The 24497-nt window shown below is 43.8% G+C and overlaps 1 protein-coding gene across 2 annotated transcripts in view; it reads left to right on the top strand.

Annotated features, from left to right (window-relative positions):
* Positions 1-24497, top strand: part of ICA1L (islet cell autoantigen 1 like) — a 455070-nt gene that overhangs the window by 133943 nt on the left and 296630 nt on the right. For both annotated transcript variants that reach the window (XM_086955269.1, XM_086955268.1), the window contains exon 5: positions 8327-8525. In XM_086955269.1, the coding sequence (XP_086811395.1) occupies positions 8327-8525 (199 nt within the window). The remainder of the gene's footprint in view (positions 1-8326; positions 8526-24497) is intronic.

Here is a 24497-nt window from a genome sequence, read left to right as displayed (position 1 = left end):
GCAAAATTGAACTGCAGCTGTGGTCCCATTATTGACAAATTATCGTCACTCCCCTCAATTGTTTCCACTCTCTTAGAAGGCCTGCCAAAGGGCCAACTCATGAGAAATCAAAGTCAAATTCAAATGAACCAGTGCCCAGTGAGCTACCGAATAGGGATCCTGTTATACAAATAAATCCTAGCAACAACCCTCCGATCTGTTTTGAGGGCTGTCCGCCTACCAGGACTCTTCCATTACCGAAGGAGCAAACACCAATGCAGAATGCTAAACGATGCCATCAACTTAGGAGAAAAGGTAGAAATAAAATACCATCTCCGAGCCTCACAAAAGTGTATCCTCTATTTACATCAAAAACATTACAGCTGCAAACGCAAGAATAAACAACTATTGTCCATGTCCCTGAAGTTGAGGGATGGTACAATCAGCCAAAGGTAACCCACTCTATGTAAAATAGGAAAAACATGAATGTGATATAAGTGGAAACACCACCCTTGGGGGCAGCCCGGTCCTCACCCAGTAGTCTGACACCCAAGGAAATAGAATAACTAAAGCTAAACCATGACAGCATTAATAGCCAAACGTCACAACCAATTGAGGTAAGGAAGCCCCCTCCTGTCCAGGGTCCAAACCAGGAGTTGAACACAAACTCAACTTTTCATTTACCACTTCCACTGGGTGCCAATCCTAATACATCAACCCTGCAAATTGAGCAGTAAGCTCACACGATCAATCAGGACTCAGCTAAGGTGTCAGGAGAAGTAAATCAAATGAACAACAATACAAGTAGAACCTGCAATGAAGTACAGAGAGCCCTTACGAGCCAAGGACTACCACAATCGGGCACTTGGGTCTCTCCATAAATTTAGATTGCGGCTTAGAAGGCACCACAGGCCAAAGGCCCCAAGAGCCCCTAATTCCTGTTATCTCCATTGTACCGATTGAGCAATCCACGAACTGCTTCATAGAAAAACACTTGGGGCCAACTTCGTAAAAAATTCTGCAATCAACCGAGCTAGGAACTCTGCTATTACTATCTTCACCCCAGAATACGAATCAAAAGGACCCTTCGACATCCTAAACAGAGGGAACATTCTCCAACTCCTTGGCACAATACTGGCATTGAAAGGTATATGTTCTGCTGATCTTCTCTCAATAGAATTGCTTAAGCAGGACAAAACACAAGGAATAAAATCCACCAAAGCCACCTGGAGGTCAATCCAAATCGCAAATAAAGTCATGGAAGAACAGGAAAGCTATAAAGCTTGGGGGGTTCAATCCACTATGTTTTATAATACTGGATACCCATTCCCTTTACTTAACATAGAAAGAGAAAGAACAACCTGTAAAAGCCACAAAACTTTGTCTGTTCTTAGGGGGACCAGAGGACTGTCACCACAAAAAGAACATGCACCAAACATACAAACAAGCACAGTAGTCAATAATGCAGCTGCTCCAGTCATCCTCGTATTACTAGAACTATTAACACATCTTGTCATCCACAGTGACAGAGAAAATCAATGAGGCATGGTGGAAATCGTGTATTTCATCTCTGAGGATATGCTCATGGAACATAAACGGGCAAAACAACAACGCCGCAGACGCTGAATTCCTTGGCTATTTAAAAACTTTCGACATCATCCTATTGCAGGAAACATGGCAAGAGGAACACCTTTATCAACTGATGAGTACACACACTACTCCAAACTTCATTTTGTCAGGTGACTTCAACCAACACTTCCTAGGTAACTCCCCAAATGAGGACATCCATGCACAGTCTTTTTATTGGAACATTCCAACTCAGTAACATAGCACCCAAGGAAAAACAACAAAGGGCGTCTCAGAGCTGCTACAAAACCTGGAGAATATCAGCCTAAGGGTGCTAAATAGCAGATTTGTGGATGACTCCCCACCGGTTGCCTCATTTCACTCAGGCCATGTCGCCGCAACAATTGACTAAACCCTAGTGTCTCTCTCATTCTTCCAACATATAATAGGCTATTGCCTTGGAGACAAAGGGTACAGTGACCATCAGCCTCAGGAAATCTCAATTTGTGCACAACCGGATACATAAATCCCAAATCTAGTCGGAATGCATGCATACACAATAAACCTTAAAAGAATTAAGTCATCCATAGCAAATTCCAGGGAAGTGCTTCTGGCAGCAAAACAACTAATTGAGCTTAACCACCCCACGGTAAACCACATACAAATATGGAAAACCTTCACAGCCACGTTTTCAAATTCCTACTCATCCGCAGTTCGACACTTCCTGCCTAATGACCCAACAGTCGCAGGGAAGGCCACGAGCGCACAAAGGGCGACCTTAGAAAAGCCTTAAAAAAGCTATAAACAAATCACTAAGGACATTGAGGTTACAGCTGGGGGACAATGACTTACACCAACATCTCCGCAAGAGCAAGGCTGAACTTAGGAAACTTAAATGGGACATAAGGAAATCACAAGAAAACAAACTCTGGGCTAAACTCCATCAGGATTCCAAAGGAAACAACTGTGCATGTTTCTGGGCAACAATAAAAAAAAAATCCTACAACCTGCACATGGTGGTCTAACAACAAATATAACAGAATACACCTGGACATCCTTTTTAGAACGTCATTTCAATCAACAGGTATCTGAATTAAACATCAGTAATTTCAAACTGTGATGACTGACGAGGTTGAGGAAATTGAGATAGACGCCGTCATGATCAGGGAACAAATATGCAAAGGGAGGAAGGATGTGCGCCCGGGCCAAATGGGATTCCGACATCTCTTTTTAAGCAAGACCCAGAAAACTGGTCAGAAACCTTAGGTGCTCCTATCTTCATCTCAGCTAGGCAAACTGGGTGTTTGCCCACATCATGGAAGGGTTCCATCACATCACCAATCTATAAAGCGGGGTACAAAACCCTACCAAAAAACTACAGTTTAATTACACTACTGGATGTAGAGGCAAAATATTTTGCGGGGAACCTACTTATTGAGCTACAAGAATGGGTAACAGAGCAAAATATAATTCCCCCTAGTCAAACAGGGTTCTGTGGAGACTGGAACAACAACCAACCTTTCAGAAATGTCATTACAAGCAGTGAGAGCTGTTGTCAGGTCTGCTGTATAAAAGTTAAAGAGAAAGGGTGCGAGTAGCACCCCTGCTTGAGGCCTTTGGTTATTTGTATACGCCTCGACAGATGGGAGCCATTGCCGAGCTTGACCTGTATCCATGTGTCGGAATGTAATTCTATTAGAAGGTTCAGGAAGGACGGAGGAACCCCCCAGTGAGCCAGTTTCTTCCAGAGGTTAGCTCGGTTGACATTGTCAAACGCCGCCTTAAAATCCACAATGCAGAAGTGGATAGTTTGTATGGCTTTATCGATAATTAATGCGCACGACCCTTGAATAGGAGGTAAAAACATTTCCAGTACTCCAGGAAGTCTAAAGAAGACTTTCTAATACACAGGTTAGGAATCCTGCCAGCCATACCTCATCTTTCACCATGGTTAAGAAAGAACTACGGGAACTCATGCCGACTATGCATAGCTGGAAATGAGAACGTTGAACATATAATATGCTCTTGAATTAAGCTAAACGAGCAAAGGGTTGGCCTGCTAAAAACTCGTTTTAATAAATGATGTATACGTACCTGGAGACAAGCAGTACTTGCATGCTTCAACCCAAGAGATCCACAACTAAATGGGAAGCTTGTTAAGTTCCTGTTTCTAGTAGCATCCAAGCAAAGGACACTTGGTACTGCAGCCAGTGTATAGACCCTTGAGGCTCTGAGCAAAATGAACTTTGGACATTCTGCACTTTCAAATTAGTCATGCATGTCTCGACACATAAAAAATATTTTAACAGAGTATTGATCGAAAAGTCAATTTGCCAAAATGTTTGATAAGAATGTATTTTTGTAATTGTCTTAATCAAAAGGGAGCTATCAAACAGTAAGGAAGTGGTACCTATTCCCTATACTTTCTCATTCCCAAGAAAGCCTGGACATTGTGGCTGAAATGTGTCTTCTCACAGCGCAATTGATACATCATATTATCACTTCTAAGTGACTACTTTCCAAGACGTCATTCTGTTGCTCTTTGTCAAAGAGTACATGGTGACCCTTAATCTCAAGCATGTCTACTTTTACAAACCAGTATATCCAGGTCTTCACCAGTACTGGAGGTTTGTGGTATGTGGAGTATATTATCAGATCAAAGTGTCCTACCTTTTGGGGTCACAATAGCCTCTCACGCGTCTTCCAAATGCCTGCCAGTTTTAGCAGCACAAGCAGATCAGCCTTCATTCATGTCTTTCCGAAGCCGGTAAAGAGCAGCAGGAGAGCTCAGTGCCTTTCTCATACTCCGCAAGCCACCTCACAGTGGGGCTCACCGTCCATGCCCAAAAAATCAACTCCCTTTTACTTCCAACTGACAAAACCGTTCTTGGGGGTCTTACTCAATACAGTGATACCCAACGCCTTACCAAGCAATAAGAGAATTATTGTATTTCAGAGGCCCCTTCTCCCTTTACCAAACATTGCATCCTCTGACAATGAGAATGATAATGAAGCTGACGTAATACTGCATGAGGAGATGGGCGCATGGTTAGATTGTTTTGGTTATACTGGCATTCCAGTAGTGGTGTGTACCATGGCAGTCAAACCCAGTTGGGAGGTATGAGGATTAGCCTAAATAGAGCGTGCAGCATGTTTCTCATTACACAGGTATCGGGAGTAGTGGTGGAAAAGCGGAAGCAAATAGTCTTCAGCAACTGATCTATTGCATAAATGTGATTAGTGGTCGACGATGGTAAAAGTGGGTGTGTTTTATTACGTTTCTGTTTCTTGTGTCTAATAATAAGTGCACAAGACCATCCTCCGGGACAAATTCAGCTCCCAAAAACGAGCCACTATGGCTTTTGTATGTAAAGTCTACTTGCAAACATCTTTAAAGCTGCTATATGAGGTACTCTCCACACATTTGTTCCAGACTTCTGTTGCAGCTCGCAACCCATCCCTTTAAGGAAATGGGTGCCGCTTTATATCCTATGCACAACATGTGGTATTCAGCAGCACATACTGCAAATTAAAAGTATTTATAACCTGTAAAAGCTGGTTTGCAGCTTGCAGAGCTGTATATTCTCATGCATGTTACCATCTCCCATCTCCCTGGATGCAAGCTCACAGTGTGACATTTGAGATTCACTGTCTTCATCTACTAGCACACATAAACTTTACATCTTTGCTTCTCTACACATACTTACTCTTACTTGCAGGAGAAAAGCATATCCTAAGTGAAGCCCATGCACAGTGCATTGTGGGTTTCAGGAGAGGTAGCCCTTTGAAACCAAAACTTCTTTTTAAATGAAAACCAACTTTCAGCAACCACGCCAAACATTTGATCGCAGGAGTGTGCATAGTATGTACATGTACACCACTACACACTGAAAACATATGGCTACAAGTAGTCAATGTTTTCCTTTCTCTACCTTGACACAAAGTCAACCAACTCTAAATACCACCACTGGTTTTAAGTAGTATGACTACTTAACCATACTGATGTGCATGCTATAGTAGTCTTCAAATAATGCATAGCTTGTATATTATATTCTCCCTACATCCTTTTGGATTCTTGTCGTTGTTTTTAAAGTGTGTCCAGAGTCGTTCCTCCTGCAAAAGCCACACAGGTTTGTTTTGCAATCAATGAGTGAATACGCTCGTTCTTTCAGAGGCCTTAACAAACAGGAACATTTTGCTTCCTATACTTGAAAGATGATTTACCATAAACCCTCCTAAAAATACACTGTGTTTCAGAGCCTCATCTGTCTGTTGTCTTTTGACTGCCATCATCGTGGCATCAGTCCCTAATTGGCCTCTTTAGTCAATGCTTTGCAATGTCCCAATAAATCAGTGATCCAACTTCTGTGTGTTGTTGTCTTTAAGAATAATGTGACATGCACTTGTAAATTCTAGGTTCTTCTGCATAGAATCTATGGTTATTGCTAACAGCTAATGTTTAGTTTCAGAACATGATGTTGAAACAAAGATCATTTAGTTCTCTGCAGACTTGGAGGTCAAGAGCGAAAGTATCTCTTTAGAGACCATCTGGGTAACTAGAAGCTCTTTATAAAGCTTCCAGGCTAAAACAGAGACTGTCTTAATAAAGTAGCATCTGGCTCCAGACTTGATTTGATGATGACTGATTATGCTCAATTGCCGAACCTTCAAGACACGTGTACACCTAACAAATTTTAGTCCATGGCAATCTTTGAAGTACAAGTAGTTGATTCAAATACTCTATTTAACATGCTAATATTCTTAGCTTAGCTTTTCATCCCATTTAAGATATAATTTTGAGCCCTTCATTAAATGTGACGATACCAAAGGGGATGATGGACGGAGCGCTTGAGCAAATCAAACACTCACCCCAATCAACTGATCTGGGTTTAATCCATCACCATTCTTTATCTCACTCCGCCACCCCAATTCAGACATGGCCATATGCAAATCAGTTTGACCCTGTGCCTCATGGGAACAGTCCAGCCCGAACTGCCAAAGCCATGTCTTCCCTGGACCGGAAACTAGCATCCTGGGACCGGTTTCTGGCATTACAGCCGTCATCAGCCAGGCTAGCTTGAATCCAGTGGCACAGTGAGCAAGGGATTCAGGTCTGAGCATACCCTACCAACATAGGGCGAACAAAGCAATACAAAAGGGGATGATGGACGGAGCTATTGAACAAATCAAACACTCACCCCCAGTCAACTGATCTGGGTTAAATCCATCATTCTTTTGCTCACCATGCCACCCCAGTTTAGACCTGGCCATATGCAAATCAGTTTTGACTCTGTGCCTCATGGAAACAGTCCTGTCCGAACTGCCAAGCCAGGTCCTCACTGGACCAGAAACAAGCAACCTAGGACCAGTTTCGGGGCTTCACCCCTCTTCAGCCAGGGTAGCTTGATTCCAGTGGCAAAGTGAGCCCAGGACCCAGGCCTGGCATACCTGGCGCACCTAGGGCGAGAAAGCAAAAGACACACAATTGATGGACGGATTGCAGAACAAATCAAAACATTCGCCCCCAGTCAAGAGATCTTGTTTAAATCCATCGTTCATTTGCTCACCATGCCACCCCAGTTTAGACCTGGCCATTTGCAAATCAGTCTTGACCCTGTGCCTCATGGGAACAGTCCAGCCCGAACTGCCAAGCCAGGTCATCCCTGGACCGAAAAGAAGCATCCTAGGACCGGTTCTGGCATTACAGCCGTCATCTGCCAGGCTAGCTTGAATCCAATGGCAAAGAGACCAAGGGATTCACGTCTGAGCATACCCTGCCAACTTTGGGTGAACAAAGCGATACAAAAGGGGATGATGGACGGAGCGCTTGAGCAAATCAAACACTCTCCTCCAGTCAACTGATCTGGGTTTAATCCATCACCATTCTTTAGCTCACTCTGCCACCCCAGTTCAGACATGGCCATATGCAAATCAGTTTGACCCTGTGCCTCATGGGAACAGTCCAGCCCGAACTGCCAAAGCCATGTCTTCCCTGGACCGTAAACAAGCATCCTGGGACCGGTTCCTGGCATTACACCCATCATAGCCAGGCTAGCTTGAATTCAGTGGCAAAGTGAGCAAGGGACTCCCGTCTGAGCATACCCTGCCAACTTAGGGCGAACAAAGCATTTGTCACCCCGAGTGGGACAGGTATGCTCAAACGTGAGTCCCGTGCTCTCCATGCCACTGGAACCAAGCTATCCAGGCTGATGAGGGCTGAAAGCCCTAATCCGGTCCTTGGATGCTTGTTTCCAGTCCAGGGAGGACCTGGCTTTTTCAGTTCGGGCTGGACTGTTCCCACGGGGCACAGGGTCAAGACTGATTTGCATATGGCTGGGTTCAAACTCAAAAGGCATGGTGAGCAAAAAAACAATGGATTTCGGCCCAGATCTCTGTACTGGGGTGAATGTATGACATTGTTCTGCATTCTGTCCATCAACTGTTGTTTTTGCACTTCATTAAATGTGGCTTTGTAGTTTGTGCCACCAGTTACAGGAGCATATATTTTCAATTGACTGACATGTCATTTTAGAGCTTCTTTATATATTACATATCTGCAGGATTCTAGTGTGTTCAAAATAAATAATTTGAAATATGTGTACCACTCAAACACCAGTTTGTTTTATCTAATTTCCTATTGTAAATCGTTTTTTTCTTTCCTGCCTTTGATTTTCCTCTCTGCCCACTAACATGATGCTGTTCTCTCCCAACTGCATTAAATGGATTATGTTGAACTAATAAATACCACCTTCACTAAACTCTCTTTTCATTTCACCACTAGGCTTGCTTTACGTGCCCCACTACACCGTCTTGAGCAGGAAGTGTCTACTTTTAGCCGCAGGGCTGTGTCAGACACACTTTTGACTATCAATCGAATGGAACAAGCGCGCACAGAATATCGGGGTGCTCTGCTCTGGATGAAGGACGTGTCACAGGAACTGGACCCAGACACCTACAAGCAGATGGAAAAGTTCAGGAAGGTATTGATATATCAATCATTTTAACATAGGTTAGGCAGGCCATGTGTAACTTATTCTTACTGTAGAGAGTAGCATGGCACTATGTAGAACCAAGAATGTGTTTTGCAGATCTCACTCACCTCTCCGTGTCCACTGCTCAGTCTCCCTCACAGGGAACACTTCCTTGTGCAGTTGCACAGGCAGGTTTTGAACCCCAAGCTTTAGAGCCTCCACCTCAATGTCTGTAGATTGAGCAGGGTAGCCTGAGATAATTTTCCTTAACCTCCTAAAGTGATGGATGTTATCCTATGCTCCCAGAGATACTACACCAAGACTGTGTTCTCAGGCAGATAGGGAAACTTTTTCGACTGGTGTGCATACCCTCCTCAGGCCCGGCTGTCTGACATCATACGTTTCGTCCTTTAGCTTGCCCAGCAGGGGTACGCAGTGGCCACTGTTAAGGATTACTTATCAGCTTGTTAGCCTTCCTCTGCCTACCTGACCAACTGTCTCTTTTCAAGTCACCCATAGTTGTGAGGTTCTTGAAGGAGCTTACGAACAAGTTTCCCCCAACTACTTTAAAAATATTTCAATGGGACTTCAACCTTGTTATTACGTTTTTAATATGATCTCTTTTTGAGCTGTTACACAATTGCCCCTTTTAGCTGCTTACTTTCAAAACAGTCCTTTTAATTGCTATCACATCAGATATGGCATATAAGCTGGTTAGAAGCATTGAATGTAACGCCTCTATTCACCTCTTTGTGTCTTGACAAGTTGGTGCTAAGACCCAGGGATGGCTTTCTGCCAAAAGTGGTTACCCCATTCCACAGCCGTAAACGCATAGTTCGCGCCGAAACAAGTACAAAACGCCCCCCCCCCCCCGGGGACGCCGCGTGCCCCCCATGATCGCTGGGGTACGCGCCGAACCCCTGCGATCATGTGGGGTACGCGGCGTACACCCAGCGTACATGGGGTATGCACCGTACCCCATGTACGGTGGGTGTACGGTGCGTACCCCATGTACGCTGGGTGTACGCCGCGTACCCCACATGATCGCAGGGGTACGGCGCGTACCCTGGCGATCATGGGGGGTACGTGGCGTACGGTGTGTATGTGATTGAGCGCTTTTCCGTACGAATCGCCCTTACCTGATGCCGACCGTACGAATAGCGACCTGATCACCCGGTCCGGATCGTACTCGCCGGGTCGTACGGTGTGTTTACGAGTCGTACGGAAACGGCTACAAATACGAATCGTACGGGGGATTTTTTTTACCGGATCGGAATCGAGCCCATAGTGTCAAATTACCAGTGTGGAAGAGCTATTGGAGAGTTTCCACAATCAGACTGACCCCTGGGATATTCATACAGTGGGGAATCTGCAGGTAGATAGAGTATTCACCAGACAAAGCGTTACCAAAGATAAGTACTTTTTTCATATTTCATAAATGAAAATGATGGTGGCGTTGTTGTCTGGCATAAACACGCCAGTGCGCCTCTTGGATTTTCAGTAACTTTCTAACACTTTAAAGGAAATATAAATATAAATGGCTGCTCTGCAAAGTTATTCCAGGTAATACACATTTAAACTGAAGTCCCAGGCTTTTTATGAGTCCGCATATTTAAACAGTTCAAGGAAAGAGCCAGGCCTGCTGGGAAGGCTTTCCTCCGAAGTCTGCTGCATTGTTACTGTGGCCCTGTTAAGTGTATTACAAAACAACCGGTAGTGCGTAAAACTATGGCAAGTAACACAGTAACTTTAAATGTTTTATATCACTTTTTTGTAGTAGTTACCTATTTATGAATTTTATTTTTTGTATTTAATGATACAATATCACATTTAGTAGAAATATTCTGGGAGATATTGCACTCTATCCCTTCTACTTCATGATTTTCCATTCTCCTTTTGCTCTCTCTACTGTTATTTTTCAATGTAATAGGCATTGTTGCCTCTTCATGATGTGGTCTTTTTTTTATTTTTTTTTAATATTTTTATTAAGTTTATGAACCAGCAGACAGACAATAAGAACTAAATGCAAAAATAAATATGCTATAGCTTCATAAGTTATAAAACTTCCACAGCAGGGTTTACAATAATACATACATTAATATAAACAACCAAATCATTACTGCCCCAACCATTTCTCAATTGGTGACCTAATTTTACCTCCAAATATTTTCCGTCTAATACCCTTTAGTTTGTACAGAGAAGATTCCAGATGATATATAGCTAGCAGTTTAGCTTGCCATTTTACAAAATTTGGTGGTTCTGGGTCTATCCATTGCGAAGTAATACAAAATCTATATACAGACATACTTAAAAAACAAAAGCTTCTTCTGCAACCGACCGTTTATAGACTGGGCTCTCTTCAACACCAAATATTACCAATTGAGCAGTTAATTTTACCCCAATACCCAGACTGTCCTTAAAGAATCTCTCAATTTCTGAAATAAAATTAGAATGTTTAGGACAAAGAAAAAAAACATGAATCGTATCTGCAGCAGCTAAGTTACTACGGCTGCAGTTGGTCCCCCGTCCAGACTTCCATTTTGTTAATTTAGCTGGCGTATAATACAGATCGAACACCGACATGTAATGTTGGGATTGAAGAGAGCCATTTAATAATACACTGTTAACTATCTCCAAACTTCTTTCTTTTTTTTTTTGGTAATCCTCATATATCACAGATTGAACTCTTGATGGGACACTGGCTCCTCCATGCACCAATGGTCATTCTGTACCGACCCTCGTTGGTTTCGGCCTGATGCAAGTTCGTATACCCGTACCCTCAAGTAGGCACTACCTTCCCGTCCAAACTCCTTTTTTTCGCCGATCTTTGAGCGCCCCATGCTACTTAGGAGAACGGGGAACCAGCAGGGCTCCAGACAAATCATTGGAATACCAATCATCGAGATTGCCATGCCACCAAGGCCGCCCAAACATTCGTCTCACTTCTGGGATCACATGCCACATCTGATTTGCTAGTTAACATAATCTGCCTCAGGCAGTTAGCAAAGGTGGGGGAAGTTGGATCTTTCCACACCCTGCAAATCTCGCGCCTTGCTAACAGGATAATGTAAAATACAAAGTTCGTGGGAAGATCATTCACCTGATAGTTCGTGACAAGACCAGACATTACTGTAAACCTTGGGACTGATATGGACATTAAGAGGACTTCTTCCAGAAATTCCCTTATCTTGCTCCAATAGTCCACCAATTCAGGGCAATCCATGAACATATGTACATCATCTGCCCTCAAGAGGCCGCACCTTGGGCAGTTGTAGTCTACATTTGAAAATTTGGCCAGTTTTTTCGGAGTTTTATAAACCCTGTACATGGTGTATATGTGATTTCTTTTCAGCGCAGCCGGCTTGATTACAGCGTTTAACACCCTGAAAGAGTCATGCCAGAAATCCATAAAGGACCCGTTGGCCGGGGTAAAAGCGTTGCCCCACAATTTGCTGATTTCAGCCTCCGTAACATCTTCCCCCTCTAACATTGCCGAATACCAAAAAGATATTTGATTCTTCCACTTACCCCTTCTAGCTACCGCATCAAATTTGGGGTTAGGGGGGTTATTATCTTCGGGTGTCACAGGTCTCGTTGTCCACCAACTTGACAATTGGTAATATTTAAACCGCGTCAGAGATCCCCTAGTTAGATTCGACAAAATATCCCAGCTTAAAAGTTGGCCATCTCCCTGCAGGTCTCCCCACCTCTCCAGCCCTGCCTGCTTCAAAGGTAATGATAATTGATCATTTAGACAGGCTGGAAGGCCTGGTGAGCCCCATATGGGTGCCTGCGGCGCATAATAAGAAATGTTTAGTTTGTTCCTTACAAATACCCAATTTTTCAAAGCTGACCTCAAAATCTTCAACCTCACTTTTTTAAAGAATTTTGGGTCCCCGAACTTATAAAGACAGAAACTTAGTCCCTGAGGAACCTCCTTTAACAAAGCAGAAAATAGCAAACCCATTGATGATTGATCCATACGGCCCGCCATGGTTCTAAAATGCTTAAAATGAAAAGCGTGGCAATACAACAATAAGTCAGGGAAGGCTAGCCCTCCTGTCTTGAGACCTCTTCTTAATTTTTTCCACGCTATTCGAGGGCCTTTGGCATTCCAAATAAATGAACCCAATTTTCCTTGGAGTTTTTTGATTAAAGGTACTGGAAAAGATAATGGGATGGCATTAAATAAAAAAGTTATCTTGGGGAGCACTATCATCTTCAGGAGGTTCACTCTCCCATAAATATTTAAAGGTAGAGAGGACCAGCGTTGTAATAGAGCGATTGTATCTTTCATGACCCTTTCTAAATTGATTTTGGGGATTTCTTCTATCTTGTTAACCAGATGGATTCCCAGATACCTCATTTTGTTCTTTTTCCCCATCGAGCTGGTCTGCTGATTCCATTCCCTTATTTCAGTCTTTTCAGCATTAATTGAATATCCTGAAATATTACCAAACCCCTTTGCAAGATCTAATAGTCTGGGAATCGCTACATCCGGATTTATTGTATACATTAACAAATCATCAGCATACAATGCCAGCTTCATCTCCATATCCGCGATCTTAAAGGGTTTAATTATTGGATCCGCTCTTAATAAACAAACAAAAGGCTCTATATACAAATCAAACAAAAGGGGGGATAAGGGACATCCCTGTCGCGTACCTCGGGAAATAAAAAACTGCTCAGTCAGTGAACCATTTACTAGAACCTTCGCTGTCGGGGCTGAGTATAGGAGCTTAATGGCTGTTATGTAGCTCAACGGAAAGCCAAATTTTTCCATCGCCATCCAAAGGTAGTCCCAGTCTACCTGGTCAAATGCCTTCGTGGCGTCTACTGCTACTATGGTCAGGGGCTGCTTCTTTTCTTGAGCAACATCTATCGCTGCCACCACTTGAAAGGTCAACTCATTGAGCTGCCTGTCCGGAATGAAGCCCCTTTGGTCACAATGTACTACCGATTTTACTACCTTTGCTAATCTCGTTGCCAATACCCCGAGAATATTTTATAGTCCACGTTTAATAATGAAATGGACCTATAGGACTATATCCTACTCGGGTCCTTATTTGGCTTCAACAATAATGTGACCGTTGCCTCAGCCCATGACCTAGGGACCTGCCCCCCCCGAGTAAGACTTCGTTGAACAATAATAATAATAATAATAAAGAGCTTATAAAGCGCACAGTAACGCCATCACGGCGTGTCCCCGCGCTGAATGGAGCTACTCACAACCACCCACTACAGAACCCCTAGCCCTACAAGGTATAGAGTAGAGTTTTGAGCCTAGCCCGAAACACCGTCTCACTGCTCTCCAGTCTCAGGGCAGGAGGAAGTTTGTTCCAGTGCTGAGCAGCTTGGAGCGAAAAAGATCATCCGCCCATTCTGGCCTTCCTTACCCTTGGGACTGTCAACAGCCCAATGCCCTCCGAGCGGAGGGCCCTTGGCGGTTCGTAGCGGCTGACTGAGTCCCTAAGATAGGCGGGCGACCTGCCCCAGACAATACGGTGACAGAAGAGGAGGCATTTGAACAGCACGCGTTTCTTCACTGGCAACCAGTGAAGCGCATCCAGTGCCTGCTGAGAATTTGCTCTCCTAAGTCTCCTTAGCACCAGTCTGGCGGCGGCATTCTGGATGACTTGCAGGCGACCAAGGCTACCCTCGGTGGACCCAAGGAACAGAATGTTTCCATAGTCCAACCGAGAGGTCACCAGCGCCTGCGTCAACGTCCTTCTGGCCTCTAGGGGTAGCAGGTCTGAAGTTTTGTTTAGGGTCTTCAGTACCCCGAAACACTTGCCCACAATACGCCTTATATGGCCCTCACAGGAGAGAGTGGGGTTAACCCATACTCCCAGGTTCTTAGCCTCCTCACAAGGTGTGGGAGTAGGACCAAGGCATGGAGGCCACCACTCAGCCGACCAGCTGTCACTCTTTCCCCCCACTACCAGAACCTCTGTCTTAGAGCCGTTGAGCTTTAGGCAGTGGGAGTCCATCCACTCAGCTAACGCCTGCATACAGGCCTAAAAGTTGGTGGAGGCATTGGCGGTGTTCTGCGATAGAGAGATCAGCAGCTGGTTGTCGTCGGCATAAGATACCAATTCCACCCCGTATGCCTGTACCACCTTCGCCAGGGAGGCCATGTACAGATTAAAAAGAGTGGGGCTCAGAGCTGAGCCCTGAGGCACTCCCTGGTCTAGTTGCATCTCTACCGATCGACATGCCCCTTGTTGTACCTGGAAGCATCTTCCTGTGAGAAACGACTGCAGCCAGTACAGCGCGGGACCAGCGACCCCAGCCTCGCTAAGACACTGTAGCAAGATGGAATGAGCTACAGTGTCGAATGCTGCGCTGAGGTCGAGCATGATCAGGGCCATTATGTGTCCTGCATCCGCTCCTGCTCTTAAAGTCTCAGTGGCACGTAAGAGAGCTGTCTCCGTCGAGAAGCCAGCTCTAAATCCTAATTGGGAGGGATGAAGTAGATTCCGTCTCTCCAGGTGCTCAGTGAGTTGAGCATTGACCACCTTCTCAGCCACTTTCGCCACGTAAGGCAGTAATGAAATGGGTCTGAGGTTTTCCAGCACATCACTGCTTACATTTGTTTTTTTCTTTATTGGGAGTACTATAGCCTTCTTCCACTCCTCTGGAACCCGCTGAGTGGAGAAAGATGTCTGTAAGACATGTCTTATGTGTGGTTCCAGTCCAGCTAGACCCTCCGCAATGACCCAAGGAGGGGCCGGGTCATTGGGGGATCCGGACTTCACACTACGACAAATCTTTATTAGACTATCAGCCGACGGGACCTCGAAGATTTGCAAAGAAGAGTCGGGAGCCATAGGCGATCCAACAGCTCTGAAGTCTATGCCCCTTCCCGGCTGTTGAGAGGAGGAGGTATAAATTGCTTTAACTTTGTTTGAAAAAAAGTTAGCGACTCTATTGCATTCCTCCGTGGAGACACTTACAGGAGCATTGGAGCTGGAAACCAGAGATATTTCCTTGTAGATATTAAACAATTTGCGTGAGGAGCTCTCGGCTGCCTCAATGCGTGCCTGGAAATATTTAGCTATAGAGTCAGGACCCCTATAATCTGCTCTAAAACGATCTTAAACAGTTCCACTGGAAGCCCATCTGGGCCTGCGGCTTTGCCCTTAGCCATTTTCACCAACTGAGCCCTGACTTCCCCTTCTTTGATTTCTGAACTAAGATAAGACCTGTCTGACTCAGACAACACAGGGAGCTGTACATTTGCAAACCATGATTCTGCTTGTTGCCTACCCAGAGAGGAGTTAGATCCGTATAAAGACTGCATGTATCTCTTTGCTTCTTCCCTGATGCGGTCATCCTCGTTGTTTTTTTCCCCTGTACTTGATAAAACCAAACTGTCTATCTGATTTCTTGTTCTGTCCGCTCGGGCCTTCCAGGCTAAGAGACGCCCACACTTCTCACCATAAGCAAACTGCTGTAGATTACTAATGTCCCACTTTTCCTTCAAAGCCTTGTCCAACCCCGCTTGAATTTCTGCTCGCAGACCATCCAGTTCTCTCTGAAGAATTTGCCTGTTATCCAACTCCTCTGCCGATGCCTTCTGTAACTCCAGCTCCTTAAGCTTGATTCTTGAAATCCATGCTTCCCTTTTCTCTTTCCTCAGTCTATTCCTCCTGATCATCAGGGTTGTTAACAAGCCTCGGGAAAAGGCTTTATACGTTTCCCAGACAATTTGTTTGCTTGCTGACCCTGTATTGACCCTAAAAAACTCTTCAGACTGGGTCACTAAGTCCTGTCTGACCCCTTCTTCTAGTAGCAACGTCCGGTCCAATGTCCATCTCCTTTGATGTTTTTCCTGTTTCAAATTGACCACCATTTCCACCATTGAATGGTCTGACAGAATTGCCGGAACATATGATATGGAGTCAACTGCCGATGAGAGGTTATTATCTAACAGGAAAAAATCTATCCTAGAATGATGCCCATATCTTCTGCTATAGAAAGAATAATCTCTTCCCCCTGGGTTTTTAAATCTCCAAATATCTATCAGGTTAAAATCCCTCATAATGTTCTTGACTTGTTTTTTTTTGAGGGGAAAATCTCACTCTTGATGTTCTATCTAGATCTCTATTGAAAATTAGGTTAAAATCTCCCCCTAAAATTATCGGGCCTGCTGTCTCTATTAAGTTGGATTTAAGTTTCATCAGAGCCCCCGGAGCATCTAAATTCGGGCCATAGTAGACTGCACAAACAAAAGGGGTACTTCCTGCAGTCAAAGAAGCTATCAACCATCTGCCTGAGTTGTCTGTTTCATGTTTTATCAGCCTGATCCCCATGCCTGCTCTAATAATTATGGCCACCCCCGTGTACTACCGCTTTGTCCCGAGGAGACAACATCCTGGACCCATCTACATCTCCCAAAGATTTGATTGCATTCTTCCCTCTCCACATGTGTCTCCTCGAGTAGACAGATATGTGCCCCTGATCTAAACAAAAAATCAATAATCCTTCTTGCTTTATTCCTATCCCTTAACCCATTGACATTCCAACTTATTAGTTTTATACTATATGTCATATTGGCCATAATTCTCTAAGATCACTCTAAGCATTCTGAGCCGGTTCCCTACCTGTGCGTGATTTAATTTCAAACATATATGAGGATTAATTTTTTTTTCGTTTACCCCCTGCTCTCCACCCTCCTCCCCCCCTCCCCTGAGGAACCCCCCCTTTACTCCTACGGCGATCTTGTCGCTAGTCGGGAGCTCACCAGACCCCTGGGTGGTAACCCTTGTGGTTTATTTAACTTTGTGAAAATGACAAAATCTAGATAAATTAATCTTTCCTTCTTCCCCTTTTCCCTGCTTTTTCAAATTATAATTTTTTTTCTTTTTATATATATATATATATATATATATATTATTATTTCCCTCCTTTTCCCTTTTCCCCTTTTTCTTTTTATTTCTTACTCCTTATTTTCCTTTCCTTTCCTCACTCTCGAAAACTACTTACACCCATTAACCCCCACACACCCCATTGATCACCTTAATACACATGTGTTACTTAGATTCTAAGCTATTTATCTATCTGATTATAGTCTCTACCCCCCCGGGGTTTCCTAGGTCTTTCTACGTTTTACCAAATTAGTATATCTTACTAAGACGTATTCTCTCGCATCAAGGTGAGAAAGGAGTCAACATCTTGTACTGAATTAAAATTGTGAGTTTTGTTTTTCCAAACCACTCTCAGAAAAGCAGGGAACTTCATCTGCACCTGTGCCCCTAAACTCCTTAACTCAGGCATTCGGCTCCCCAACTCCCACTGCCTCTGTGCTGTTATCTTCCCCACGTCAGAACGGGTCAGATAGTTAGCTGAACCAAATTGTAGGGATTTTTCCTTCAGAGCTTCACTCAAGATTAATTCTTTAACCGAAAAGGATAGAAAATTCACCAAGATCTTTCGTGGATCTGACCTCCCTGAGCGCTGCCTAAAAGGATCTCTGTGGGCTCTTTGTATCTCGCCCTCAAGGTCTATTTCTGGACTATCCTTAAGGACGCCCTCTCTGAGAATTTTGCAGATGAGGGCCTTGACGTCCCCGTTTTCCATCCCTTCAGGTATTTTCAAAAATGTCAAATTATTCCTTCTTGAGTGAATTTCAAGTCTTTCCACGTCCATCTGTAGGTCCCTATTTCGCACTCTTAGGGGCTCATGCATCAAACTCCCGTTTTGCGTTTCCAAATTTGTGAATTTTACCGATTCGCAAATATGGATTCGCAAAACGGGATGCATCATGGAAAGTGCAAAATATTTCCGATTCGGTAAAATTCGCAATTTTTACCGACTCGCAAATATTTTGTGACTTCAAAATTGCGATTTCGCAATTCCCATTGATTCCTATGGGCCAAAAGGCCCATAGGAATCAATGGAAATTGCGAATGGCACTTAGAAAATTTCATGGGTGCAGGGGGGGGTCCAAAGGACCCCCCCTGCACCCCCGAAATGTAATTTGAAATGGATGTTTCACACACACATGTCCTAAGGACATGTGTGTCTGTAACATGACATCGTTTAAAATGTAAATTAGTACATTTTAAACATTTTTCGCAATTTACCACGAGGTTCAACCTCGTGGTAATTTGCACTTCCAAACCTTGTTCTCGCAATTTCATTTCTGAATGATGCATTGCATTTAAGGAATCGCAAATTTGCGATTCCTTAAATGCATTCGCATTCTGGAAAGTCGCAAAATCAGCGAATTCCATTCAGAAATGATGATGCATCTGAAAAAGCACTTTTGCATTCGCAAACGGCCGATTTTAAGGAATCGCACCGTTTGCGAATGCAAAAGTGCTTGATGCATGTGGGCCATTGTGTCTCAATGTCCCTATCATGTCTTTGTGAAGCTCCTTTTAGCAGACTTACATCTTCCTCAAGCACCTCTGTGCGTTTACTAACATCCACCAATTTTTGTTCTAAACTGGCACACTGATCGCGAATAATTTTTTGGTTGGCCTCGGATGTATTGAATTTCTGATCAAGTTTTGTCAAAAGGTCCTCTCTGAGACTTAAAAGGAGAGCTCCAACCTGTGACAAGCCTGCATCAGGGGTTGTTACCAGCGATCTTGCAGGAGGCAAGGGGCTAGCTTGAGCTGCTTGGGACGGCTTCTGTCCTATAAGTATTCCCTCTACTCTTCGTTCTCGGGTTGTATAAAAGGACTAAACTGAATAAAACACAAGCCCGGTTCTGGGATCTGGGCCTCATCACGGCCAAGCGGCTGCTCACTAAGCACTGGAAACGACGGGAACCACCTACCCCAGCACACTGGTTTGCATCCTTCACTAACTGGGCTAGAGCAGAGGGTACGGCACTTCACCGGGAGGAAATAGCGGGTCTGAGGCAGTTCCCGATCGCACAGCTCTGGGATGGCATCCTGGGGTCCTTGCAGGGGGAGGGCGCGGTCAGAGGGCTCACGTAGAGAAAGCTGTGCTGGGCGAGCGCCAAGGGGCGACAACTCAGCAGGCGGAACCATCACGCATCGTGCCCCCCCGTACGTTAGAGGGCTTCTTATTCCTTCCCTTATCCTTAATTATAGTCTTTTTCTTATGCTCCTCCCCAACCAGGCTCTCCGAGAGAACTACTAACTCTTCTTCTTGCCAGGGGTGTGTGTGTAGATTCACTGAGGCTGAGCTTGCTCCTAAGTCCATGCCCTTGTCCCGTAACAAACTCTGCAGCTTACATAATACCCCTCCACTGCTCAGTTTCAGCACAACAATACCCCTCGGGTGCCCAAACGCTTGACCCCCCTTCTTCTCCCCCTCCTTTAGCGAAGCACGGTGAAAAAAATTGTTAATTAATGGCGAGCTGAGGCTTACTCTTGCCAGCAGCCGCCTAGCTTGTCCCCAAGCGTAAGCCCAGTCCCCCGATCCCCGCACTGTACCGCCGAGATACCTCCTCTCCTTTTGTGTGGCGATACCTGCTCCTTTCACTTCACCAGCCGTGGGTCCAAGATCAGGTACTGGAAGGAGCCTGAACGCGCTCATATCACACCGCCGAAAAGCTTTGTGTGACTATCTCCCCCACCGGCTCCCTTCGCGTACTAGCTCCGTCTTCGTTTCTCCGTCTCCCCTGGGTCCTAGTGCCGGGTATGCTCAGGAGTGGTATGGACGCCGCCGCCTCTCGCTCGTTTTTCCATATGCGAAGAAAGACAAAAAACAAACGCCTCATCAAAATACTGCTCACATCGTACTACCAAATCATCCGCTCTGCCCTCACCCTTTTAGAACCTTGTCGCTGCCTTCTCTTCGGGGAAACCACCTCCCGGTCTGGAGCTCCCACGGCAGACGTCAGCCTGCCGTCATGTTCCTCTGTGGTTAGTCATGTTCTTCTGTGGTTAGTCCAAACTTCTTTCTAGCGTAATTCTCTCTACACCCAGCTTATCTTGCCAATTCTTCTCTATAGCCAAAAGGTCATCTTCCTCCGTTGCCAAAAGAAGTTGATACAGAGGACCCATTTTAGGCCTTCTTTTAATTGCTTCAATGATCACTATTTCATCTAAAAAAAACATATTTTTTGACAACATCTCTTCACAAAAACTTTGAAGCTGAAGATATTTAAAAAAGTCTGCTCGTTGTAATTTAAACTTATCCAATAAAGAATCAAAGGAAGCAAACCTTTTCCCCTGAAACAAATCGCCCATGACCCGGACACCCTGCACTTCCCATCTTGCCATCACCTGATCTTTAAAAATTTCAGGGAGAATAGAGCAATTATAGAATGGTGTATGCAGTGTTAACTTCGTTAGAATTCCGAAGATCTTCTTCATTGCGCTCCATACAAAGCAAGCAGTATAAAATATTTTAAATTTGGTCTTTTTGTAGTAATTTGGTTCCACAATTCTATTCAAACATTGTTTAGCCTGTTGACCCAAGAGCATTTCGTAGATGGAGGGGGCTGAAAATTCCTCAGTGGGGTCCTCTGGTAAAAGCAATACCCCCACATGTTGAAATAGAGCTATCTAGTGATAAAATTGGAAGTTAGGAATACCCCAGCCTCCTCTCTCCCTTGTTAGCGTGCATTTTTTAAAAGAACGTCTTGCTCGGTGATATCCCCATAGAAATCTCGAGCACATTCTGTGTATGCGGGCAAAATAATGAGAGGGTATTAAGAAAGGAATAGCACGAAAAATTTATAAAGATTTTGGGAAAATAAGCATTTTCAATATATTAGTGCGTCCAACCAACGAGAATTTTAAATTATCTAATCTCTCTAATGTTTTATTTGAAGCATCAATTATTGGATCCAAATTGGCTGCGATGATGTTGTCTACAATAGCCATACGTTTTACGCCAAGGTATGTTGCCTCTTGGTCGCAGTTAATATTTTCTGGTCGGCCTGCTACAGAATGTATAATTTGGGTCTTGGTTACATTTAATTTATACCCAGAAATCCGTCCAAACGTTGCTGCAGCTTCTATAATAATAGGAAGGGAGCTTGCAATGTCGTTGGACACAATCGCAATATCATCTGCGTAAGCGCAGATTTTGATTTCAAAATTTTGTATTTGAACAGGTTTAATCGCAAAATTTTTCTCAAATGCCAAAATAAAAGGATCTATATATAAAGCAAAAAGAAGGGGAGAACAGGGACAACCCTGTCTCGTCCCTCTTTCGATCGATACCTTCCCTGATAATTTCCCGGCTATCCTAATAAAGACCACTGGATCTTTATATAATGCCTTTATTGCTTTAATTAAAGCATCTGGAAACCCCTTCTTCGCCAAAACCTGCCATAAAAAATTCCAAGAGACCCTGTCGAACGCTTTTTCAGCGTCCAACAGGGCCACTCCCACAGGAGAATTTTCTCCCTGCGCCCAATCCAACAAAGAGACAATTCTTCTAATATGGTCTGTGGTTTCCCTTTTTTGTATAAAACCATGTTGTCTCAAAGATACCAGGCCCGGAATCATAACATTCAGCCTATTAGCGATCACTTTAGAATAGATTTTGTTGTCCGAATTCAAAAAAGATATTTGTCTATATGACCCATTCTCTGTATCTTTTTTGCCCTTCTTTTTATATACTACAATAATAGCATTAGACCAGGACTGGGGAGGATTCCCTTTGAAGGCCACTTGATATATTTCCACCAGCTCTGATCTCATACTATTCCTGAAAAACCGGTAAAATTCTAAGGGGATATTGTCAGGACCGATTGCTTTCCCCTGGGCTAGTCCTAATATAGCGCTCTCTATTTCCCCCCATCCTGGTGGCTCTTGTAGGCTATTCTTTTGTGTTTCATTCAGTGTAGATAGGATCATTTAATTTAAGTATTCTTCATATGGAGCCTCTCCTACATCATCCGTATAAAGGTTCTGGTAATATCCTTGAAAGGCGGTCAGTAAGCCCTCCTTGGTCTCTTGAAGCACTCCCTGGAGATCTTTTACATTGGAAATGTCTGTGTAGGAAGCTTTTTCCCTTAGCCTTTTTGCCAAAATACGACCCGTTTTATCTCCATATTCATAAGCTTCCTCCTTATGTAACACAAATTGAGCTGCTATTATATCGGCTATGGCTGCATAAGCACTAGACTTAAGAATAGAGAGCTCCCTCTGAATTAAATTGATAACCTCAGGTTCCACCCCAACCCTTATCGCCTCAGCCAGCTTCTCCTCCACCATAAACCCTTTATCAAAATCCTGTCGATGTTTTAACAGGGTCTGCTTCCGTTTGGATCTGGAAAAGCTTAATGTTTCACCACGGACCACAGATTTAAATGTGTCCCAAACAATCGGTATGTTTATCGAAAAAAATTCACGTATTTTAATAGCCATGAACTGACGGTAATTACCATCCAGCAATAATTTCCTATCAAATGACCATTGTTGAGGTTCTTCCCTTTCTCCCTGATCAAGATCTAAAATCAGAATTATCGGGTTATGGTCTGAGACTAATTTGGGTTGAATCTCAATATTGGCCCTTGTCAAGAATAGGGTTGAGGTGAAAAAATAGTCCAGTCATACAAATTTACCATGGGGAGCCGAATAGAATGCAAAACCATCATCCTCTGGAAATTTAGAGTTCCAAACATCATATACACCATGGTCCTTAATCAGAGCTTGAAGTGATTTATACACCAGCCTCTTTCTTCCCTTATATACATAATTGGATCTAACATCAACTACTGCTTCCAGATTGATATTCATATCCCCACATATTACCATAGGCACCGGCCATTGAGCTAGTTCTATGTTTAGAGAATTAAATAACTCCGCATCGTCAAAGTTAGGTCCATATACATTACAAAGTGTAAACCTCATTTGGCCTACTTAATTCCTGAGATAGCCCAGCGGCCCCATTTGTCAGCTGCTACTTTAAAAATACTTCCAAGCCCTCGTCTTTTTAAAATCTCAACTCCTCTTTTCATCCCTGTTTGTTTTGAACACACTATCGGTTCCATACCCATCGATTTTAGGTACCCTCGATTATGCCATGGGATATGCATTTCTTGTAGACATAATATGTCTACCTGTAAAATCTGCATGAGTTTCCCCAGGACCTGTCGCTTTTTGGGGTCATTAAGGCCACAAATATTTAAAGAACAAATTGTAATCTTCATAAATGGTGACATTACTAATGATTGCTTCAATCTTTAACTGTCTCTGCTGTCGATTCATGTTGCAAACAACCAAAACATTACATACAATTTGTACCATATTCATAAATATAACTAACGCATTTACTTGCTGCTTAATTTCTTTCTTCATTAACGAGCTCCTATCTGCTGGTTTTTTTCCCACCTCCACACCCCCCGTGACCCCCCCTTCCTCCCACCCAGATACCCAACTATCCCCCCTCTCCCCCTCTCCCCCTTCCCACTCTATCCTATGAGGCCCAGGGACCATCAGTCCCTGTAAATAATGGTTTACCAGGCTCCACTCCCCCAGTTCCTAGGGCCAAAACATACCATCTTGTTTCAATACAATTTTACTAACTTTGGAAAGAGATATATAAAGAAAAAACAGTACTACTAAAGCCTGGGAAGAAAGATTAAATCATTCGATAGGTTCATTAAATTCTCTCCCCTAAGGCAATATCAACGTCGAAGTAGTCTCTTGGAGTATATAATTGAATTCACAGGATACCAACAAGTCAGCACTTGATCATCCCAATGTGTCCACAAAATTTTTTAGCCTGTACGTCTGACCCTTAAAGACTACCTTTAGTTTGGCCGGGTTCTGTAAGAAAGTCACAGCCCCCTTTTTCTGAAATTCTGGGAGCAGTTGACGAAGATGCCATCGCTTGGAGACTGTGGCTTGGCAGAAGTCTGGTCTGGTAAAGAAACTACAATCTTTAGCGGAAACTTTCTTGTCTGGTCGTGCACGTACAAAAATGTCTTCATGAGCTCGAAAATTGTTAAAACACACCAAAATAGCCCTCGGGAGGATCTGTTCCCCTTGCCGGGGGGTTTTGACTCTGAATGGGAATCAATGGGCTCGTTGGACCTCT

The sequence above is a fragment of the Lissotriton vulgaris genome, chromosome 2_1, assembly GCF_964263255.1.
Source record: "Lissotriton vulgaris chromosome 2_1, aLisVul1.2, whole genome shotgun sequence".
NCBI classification, from domain to species: Eukaryota; Metazoa; Chordata; class Amphibia; order Caudata; family Salamandridae; genus Lissotriton; species Lissotriton vulgaris.
Note: the sequence above shows the minus strand (reverse complement) of the source record. Positions and strands in the feature narration are given on the sequence as shown.